The 7,882-nt window shown below is 49.0% G+C and overlaps 1 protein-coding gene across 1 annotated transcript; it reads right to left on the reverse strand.

Annotated features, from left to right (window-relative positions):
* Positions 1-639: 639 nt before the first annotated feature.
* On the reverse strand, positions 640-3,600 carry HOO65_020102 (Protein SKT5; the record flags this gene model as incomplete). Its single annotated transcript, XM_070999992.1, has 1 exon — positions 640-3,600. The coding sequence occupies one exon, from the start codon at positions 3,598-3,600 to the stop codon at positions 640-642; it is 2,961 nt and encodes a 986-aa protein (XP_070860740.1).
* Positions 3,601-7,882: the final 4,282 nt, after the last annotated feature.

Raw genomic sequence — 7,882 nt, forward strand, 5'->3', positions numbered from 1 at the left:
ACCGGCCGGCTTCCCCACATTTTGCACCTATATATAAACCAAAAAAAAAAACAAATTAATCAAATAACTAACTAGGTAGTTACGGTAAAGCAAAAATTAATTGGTTAAAAGAAAAACATTGAGTGAAGGAAAGAAAGAAAAAAAAGAAAAAAAAAAAAACATTAGCAAACAAAAGGAAATACCCGTCCTAATTATTCCTTTTCCCTGTTCTTCGTAAGGAAACCCAAGACTTCCTTTTGCTTTTTTTGCGCAGTAGAGTGAAAATAGACTCAGAATAAATGAAAATAAAAAGAAAAATTAAAAACGAGACATTTTCGAGAGAATCATGCCGTGATAATGCTATGCAAAAAATAAAATAGGTAAAAGATGAAGAGAAAGAAGATAAAAAGGAAGGGAAATCAAAAGAAGGGGAAATAGAAGAGAAAAGGGGAAAAAGAGACCTCACCGTTGGTAGCCAAGAACGTCGCTGAGCTGCAGTTGAAGTCAATCCTGAAGTCTCAGAGGACATGACCCAGGCTTGCTGCCCCTCCTCTCTCTTGCTCTTGTTGTTCCCCCCCCCCCTACTCCCAAAATAGTAGTATCACGTTTATCGTGGTTGTTAATCAAGAAATCCCAGCGCACATTCCTTAGCCTTTCTCTTTACATGACGACACACTCACCCTCCTTCTTGGACCCGCTACCGCCCTTCTTGAGCTTTGCGTTCGAGTTGCGCCCTGATGCAACATCCATAGGTTTGCCTCCGCGGATAGCCGCATCAATTGTAGTGATGCGAACTTTGGCACGCTCATCGCCTTTTTCAGCTGCTTTGACGTACCACACGTTGGCTTCGAGAATGTCTCGATGGCATCCAATGCCCATTTCCGTGAAGTAGCCAACGGCATACTCAGCCTTGGTGTAGCCTATATCGTAGGGCGAAACTGTTAGTGTTTGGTACTTGCAACTACTAAGCGGGAGGAACTGCTTACCCATGTCTGCCGCCCGTTTGGCCCATTCATACGCCTCCTCTTCGTCCTTCTCCAGGATCGGCTCAGCTCCGACCATGTACCACGCACACAAACCCATCATGGCAGCCGGGTTTCCCTTCTCTGCGGCATCTGTGTAAAAGTGCACGCTAAGGGCTGGATTCCGCGGGCAGTTGAGCTTGCCGTGTTCGTAGGCATCACCCATCCGGAAGCTAGCGTCAGAATTGCCCAGCTCCGCGGCCTGTGTGAATAGTTCGGCCGCATATGTCTCGTCCTGGAAGATGTCCTCTCCATCGCCCTTTTCATACATACAACCAAGGATGTATGGCGCAGCAGGATAAATTGTGTCAGCCATCTCAGTCGCAAGCTTCAGCCATTTGATGCCTTCTCGGTACTTGCGCTCTCCAAGGTCTCCCGACAAACAGGACACACCCAGACGAGTCATGGCGCCGGGGTGTTTCTTGGTAGCGCCCACTCGCAAGAAGTTAAGAGCCTTGACAGGATCTTTCCGGGTTCCCCAGCCATATTCATAGCATAAGGCTGCGCGGTAGGCACTTTCAGCGTGACCGTGCTTGGCAGCCATTGCAAAGAGCGGGAAGGCCTGGTTGTAGTCCTCTTTACCTTTACTAAAGAGGCCCGACGCGTAACCATCTGCGAGATAATACTGGGCAAAGGGGTACCCTGAGCTAGCCAGTCTTTGCAAAATACTTTTGGCTTCTCGAATCAACTCATGCGGGGCAGACTTTTCAGCAGCCGTAGCTTTAGTGCCGGATTCAGCCTGGGCAAGAGCCTGTTCTTGAGCAGATGAAATCAAAAAGACAGCGAAGGAGTACTGGACAGATGAATCATTGGTCTTTTTGATATTGTTCCGGTACATTTCCAGAGTCTTTTCAGTCCCTAGAAGCGAGGCATTGGTGCCAATAGAGTGCTTAAGGTGTGAATTATCAAACGAAATTGGGGCAGGCGCAGGCTGGGGGTACGAGGTATTCAACATGTCAATATAACTTTGCGGGCGAGTATCAGGCGATCTACGACCCGAAGCTGAAGGATTGCGGAGGTGGGGGGAGTTTGTACCGCCCATACCGGGAGAGCGACCTCGTTGCGGGTATTCCGAATAAAGCGAGTAGGCGGAAATCGGACGAGCAATGGATGAGCGTTGGTGCGGGTGGCGCATGTTTGGGCTGAGATGGCGGCCAATGGCATTGCCATCCTGAAGCAGGTTTGGTGTAGACTGACCACGACCATCATGGCCAATGGGCACAGAAGCGACTCGGGTAGGATACGGGTTGTGGTGGTAGGCAAACCCAGCAACAGGCTCAGGCTCAGGCTCAGGTTCATGAGAACTAGAGGAAGAGCCATTTACCGACTCTTCAGGGATATCATTTTCGTTGGGGTGGGAAATGGAAATAGAACTAGTGCTTGCAGTAAAGGACTCATCTGAAGTCTTTGTGCTATTGCTATGATTTTTGGCAGAGGCTGTCGTGGTCTGGGGAGGAAGTTGATGAGAAGAAAAATCGGGGGCGGGACTCTGTGTGTGATTTTGTATAGGTTCGGATTGTCTTTGTTCGTCACTGCGATTGTTTTGCGTAGTCGTGGCCATAATGTCGGGTGAAGAAGTCGAGAGATGCATTAAGGGAGGCAGTAGCGCTCTAGAGCTGCTGTCCTCGGGATCAGGAGTAGTAAAGTCGGCTTTTGTTACTACAGGAGACACAGAGGTTGACGGCGGATCCTGTGTAATGGGGAGGCCTAGGTCTTCTAGGGAGCGATTATGCGGGTTGCCGTAGATGTAGTCGTCGACAATGGTATTAGAAATGGGACTAGGAATGGTGGTAGTGGCGAGAGCGTCGACGTCAGTGGTCGTTATAATTACAGCGGAAGAAAATGTAGGCGAGGAGTTGATTGTGGGAGATGGGTTCAATGGTGAGGTCTCTTCAATTTCTGCGTTGGATGGCTGCATAATGGGGCTAGTCTTAACATTGACACGAATCGGGGATTTAGGTGCGTCTCTCAGCACAGGACCGCCTCGTTTCCGCTTTTCGGGCGAGGGAGGTGTAGGAACAGAGAGCGAGAGTGACAGGCCTGCAGCTCCTATTTCCAAGGGGCTCTGAGGGTAGGCATCCAAGTGGGCCTGAGACTGGGATCTAGGCTGTGACTTGTCGAGGATTTGGCAGAGGTCTTGGGGCTGACTGTGGCTTTGCGGGCTGTGGCTTTGACCCAAACTCTGACTCTCGTCATGACTCTGGTCCTGACTTTTGTCCTGACTGTGACTGTGGTTGCCCTGTCTAGAAACACTGTCACTGGTCGTGCTAGAGGGGGGGATGAAGTTAAAGTCGAAAGAGCTAGAAGAGGTAGTACGCCTGGCTAAAGAGCGGATTTGGAGGTCGATCGACGGGGGTTGTTGAGAGGACAGGGATTGGGGCTGGGGTTGAGGCTGAGGCTGAGTGAAAGCAGTGGTGGTAGCACTGGAGTCAGTCTGGGATTCGGGTGCAGCATCCGCAGCACAAGATGCGGATGCAGACACAGCTACTGCAGACCCAACTGCAGCGGCAGCTACGGAGATGGAATACTGCAAAGCCCTGTCGGGTCCAGTGGGCAACCCGTTATTATGCGTGTACGAGGCCGACAGAGTTGCAGCCATACTATCGACGGATGAAGAGAGTAGTAGCATTTGGGTTAGGCGTGAAGGAAAATATCAAAGCTGGGCTAGTTGCTAGCCACTAAAAAAAAAGGTCAAAGAAGGATGCAGAGTCAGGGCTTCTTCTATTGCTCCTTTTGTTGATGTTTATCTGTAGCGTCACAGCGTTCGACGGGTGGAGGATATAATAATGATAATAAAAAGTTAATGGCGGGTAAAAGAGATGCAGATGAAGTCGTAAGTCCGCGCAGCAGGAGATATCGTGATGCTTGACAAGGGACTGTAATAACAAGGTTACAAAATCTATGCCTCTATTTCCAACGCCAGGAAGGTGCGAAAAACTCTGATCACGGCGTTTTCAAGGAAAGAACGCGTGTTGGTGAAAAACGAGCACGGGAAAGTGCAAGAGCAGAAGTTAAGGTTCCTTCCTGCCTTTGGGGAGAAACTTGGTTTCCCACCTTCCCTTTTTCTATACTTCTTCGCGTCAGAATTGTCCTCTCTCCAAAATGGTACATGCGTGACGGACGATCAACAATGAAGAGAAGCAGAGTAAACAACGCTGACATGAAGAGTAGGCTAGGCTGGCGGAACAGGAAGGTGACATGAATTCTTGTCACTGGAGGGGGAAGGGACGGAGACAATTAAACTAAGACCGAACCGAGCCTTCCTCTCGTCAAAGGGAGGAAGACGACGCCAAGGTGAGTAGCCCAAGGGTACACCTATCTTGAAGAGCACAGGTTTGTGCGTGTGTGTGTAGCTGATTATGTCATAACCAAGCCAGTCTTCTACCTCGTCTATCTCGTCTCTCCGGCCTCTTGTGTTTCCTCATAGTCTGATACATTGACAACACCGAGGTCTCTCGCGCCATGTCTTGTGTAATATCGTCCGGGTCCGGCTGATTTTACTTTTATATACGCTTTCGCTTCTAAATGATGTAGCCAAGTACACCCATATGTGCGTGTACATCTCTATGTAACATGTGCTGTGTGTACTCTGACCCGTGTCAAAAGTCAAATCCCAAGAATGAAACAAACAGGGTCAGGGAAGGCTTTTCGTATTAACCCGCCATTAGCAGCTTCCTTTTGTTCCTTTTTTTGTATCTCGTTTGTTTCCCCCATTAATTGCGCAATATGTGGCCACATGTGTATTGTATGGAACACATGTGACACTGGACATTGAAGGCTTGAGATCTTGGAGTTTGTGTAAGTGAGGTACAGGTTGGGTGGGCATATAGTTACATAGATGCACCACGCATACAGTAAGGATGCGATCGCGCAGGTGCAGCACATGCAGATATACACTCAACTCGCACGCATGCATAGAATACCTCTCATACCTAGTCCCTCTGTTGCATTTTTCTTGCATATTTTCTCCAGTATATGCAGCTCACTTCAACAGCTATACCACATTACCGCGGTCTTCTGTCCACCCGTTATTCACTCACCTAGCCAAGGGCCAAGGGCCAACCAAGGGTCAAGAGCCAAGCGCTCTCTATTCGCCCAGTTTTCCTGGGCCTCCTTCTTACTTACTTACCCCTTGCTAATTCTATGCGAGTCCACCCAACCTTTCGCAGCTCCTTGCACGGCTAACAAGGGACAAGGGAAACATTGATGAGACATGACAAGAACAAAGAACAGGCAAAATGACAAAGTGAAATGTAGAGGGCTGACAGGCAAACAGGAAAAATTAACAGAAACCCTAAGCCGAGACTCCGAGAAAAAGGAAAGAAACATAAACATAAACCAGCGTACGCCGAAGTTCTTTTCGTGTTTCGCTGACCTGTGCAACATTCCGCCAACCAAATCCCCAGTCATCTCGGCTTCTACTTGGACAAGTATAAACTCACCGCTACAGTCAACTTGGGCTTTGGATTCAATGCTAAAATTGGGTTTTTTTAGTGGTGATAATAACGCCACGTGCCTATATGTGGCGATTTACTTCGCCCATTTGCTCATCCGCCTACCTGGCCATTTTTGGTTGAGGAAAGCCTACTTCGCTTATAGGACAAGGAAGAGACAAGACACGGACAATAGATAGGTATTGGCTTGCTCTTCTTGGGGTGATTTTTCTTCTTCTAGCTCGTGTGCTGGCTTGGCTGCCCTTACTTGTCTTTCGGTTTTTTTTTTCCCTCCTTTCTCGCTATTGTCAAAGGGTCTTGTCGTACCGTACTGTAGATTCCCTGCGTCAACCAACCCCCCCCCCCTTCACTCCATTCCAGACAAGAGGTCTTAGACCTGAAGATTGATTGGTGGCATTTGCTGGTTCATCTAGTCTGCTTTGGTTCCCACTACACTAGCGAATTATCCATGTGTTCCCTTCGTGAATGTGTGCATGAATGGATGAATTGGAATGTTGCTGCAATCACATCGCTTAACCGACTTACCTATCGACAGGCTGGTCAAAAGCCATTCATTTCCTGATTCCTCTCCGATTAAACCAATTCCAAATATGCACCATTCCATTATCAAACATCTCCAAAAAAGAAACCCTTCTGACCAAAAGATCACGCTCTACGAGAGCGCATGTTGGAGACACGGGGAATCGAACCCCGGACCTGATCCAAGCTTGATATGTGTTCAGAGAACTCAACGATGCTAAGGATCCGTCATACCACTAGACCATGTCCCCTCATTGACGTTGATGATGATGATGAAATTCAGTTTATACTCTAGGGACTATCTGCGGCCCCACTTTGGGAGTCCGGAGCTCTTTCGAGGACCGTATTTTCTGGCGCCTGTTTTTCTGTACCCCTTCCGCCCATGTCTGTGTGGTCCCGGGTCACGGCTTTGCCGTACCCATAGGGGCCTCCACAGGACATTCCCCTGCTGACTCCATCCCTGTAAGGAGAAGAGAGGAAAAAGGCAGGGAAGAGGGCTTCCCGTATTTTCCCTCCCTTCCCCCTTCCCCACCGGTAAACCCCAGACCAACCCTAAACCCAGAAGAGGGGAGTCTGCCCCAACTTCCCCACAATCATTCGATCCTCTGAAAATTCTGCAGTGCCCGGAAATCGTGAAGATCACGAAGTCAGGACAGCAGATTCCAGTGCAGCCTGGGAAGCCCTTTCCATAAATTTTGTCTAAAATCCAGACTGTGTGAGCATCCAGGGCTCATGGTTAGTCCTTCCCCTTCTTCGATGCGCTGCCTGTTTGGTGTGGATGTGACCTCGAGGCAGTCCCCTTTCTGGTGACCTGACCCAAAAGTCACCAGTCTGTCGTCAGACAGGACCGCAAGAAGAACAAAAGACAAAAGGAAAAAAAACATAGGAAATAATTTGGACTGTGTGAACTCTCAAAGTTTAGTCCTGAGTGTGTGATGGTGTGTTCCTTGAGGTGGATTGGTGTTGCGGCGATGAGGTGTTGACGATCGCGAAAAAGGTGTCGTGGAAAAAGGGGGTGGATCGACGACGAGGTTAACCTCAAGGTTGGGTAAGTTCGGCCTCAAGGCATCACAGCTCATTTGCCATAAAATAATAAAGAATGAAAAAACGGTTATCGGTGTCATAAACGTTTTCCACCAGAAACCTGAAAAAAGGGGAGGTGCCAGACCTCAAAGGTACCCCCCGAGGGTTGTAGGAGGGAGAGTTGCCCCTCATTGACGGGAATTTCGCGTGTTAATGATTACTAAGACACTTTGCGGTCTTCAAATTGAACAGCATGCCGTGTGTGTTGACGATTTGGGGGAGTAGTAAAACAGGTTGGTCGGTGGAGGCCGAAGCCGGGTGCTTCACAGCTTGAAGTAGCCGAGATCCGCTGTAAGACAGATCCAAGAACCTGGCACTCGAAAAGCCATCCGGCAAGGCGCACTGGGCCCCAGGACACTGCAAAGCCCCAGGTAATGAAGCAGTCGACCAACTAGCCAAGGCGCGTTGCAAAAGCAAAGACCTTGTAGTCCCAAGGGTGAAGATGTCACTGACTGACAGCAGCGAAACGATGGAGGAATGGAGCCTTCAAAGCAGACTTCCACCACTGGATGAAAGATAACTGCCCGAAGATCGGAGACTGAACCGCCCGAAACCATATGGAATCAGTTGGGTGAAGGGGCTGTAGAGGTATGGTCGTCTGAATCCTGGCAGCGCGTTCCAAATACGGCGGCTTCAAAGAACATCATGTGAATGCCGAAATACGGTGCCCAGTCCTAGGTTGTGGGCAGCCCATGACTTCTAGCTATCCGTGGGCATGCCGATGCAATGACAAGAAACTACCTGCGAGGTTTGTGCGAAAGCTTCTCGTAGAAGACATCTGGCAGAGTGGAAATTATGTCGCGTTGGCACCAGGTTAACTTGGGA

This window comes from Ceratocystis lukuohia (genome assembly GCF_044167205.1).
Source record: "Ceratocystis lukuohia strain C4212 chromosome Unknown Supercontig2_pilon, whole genome shotgun sequence".
Classification (NCBI taxonomy): domain Eukaryota; kingdom Fungi; phylum Ascomycota; class Sordariomycetes; order Microascales; family Ceratocystidaceae; genus Ceratocystis; species Ceratocystis lukuohia.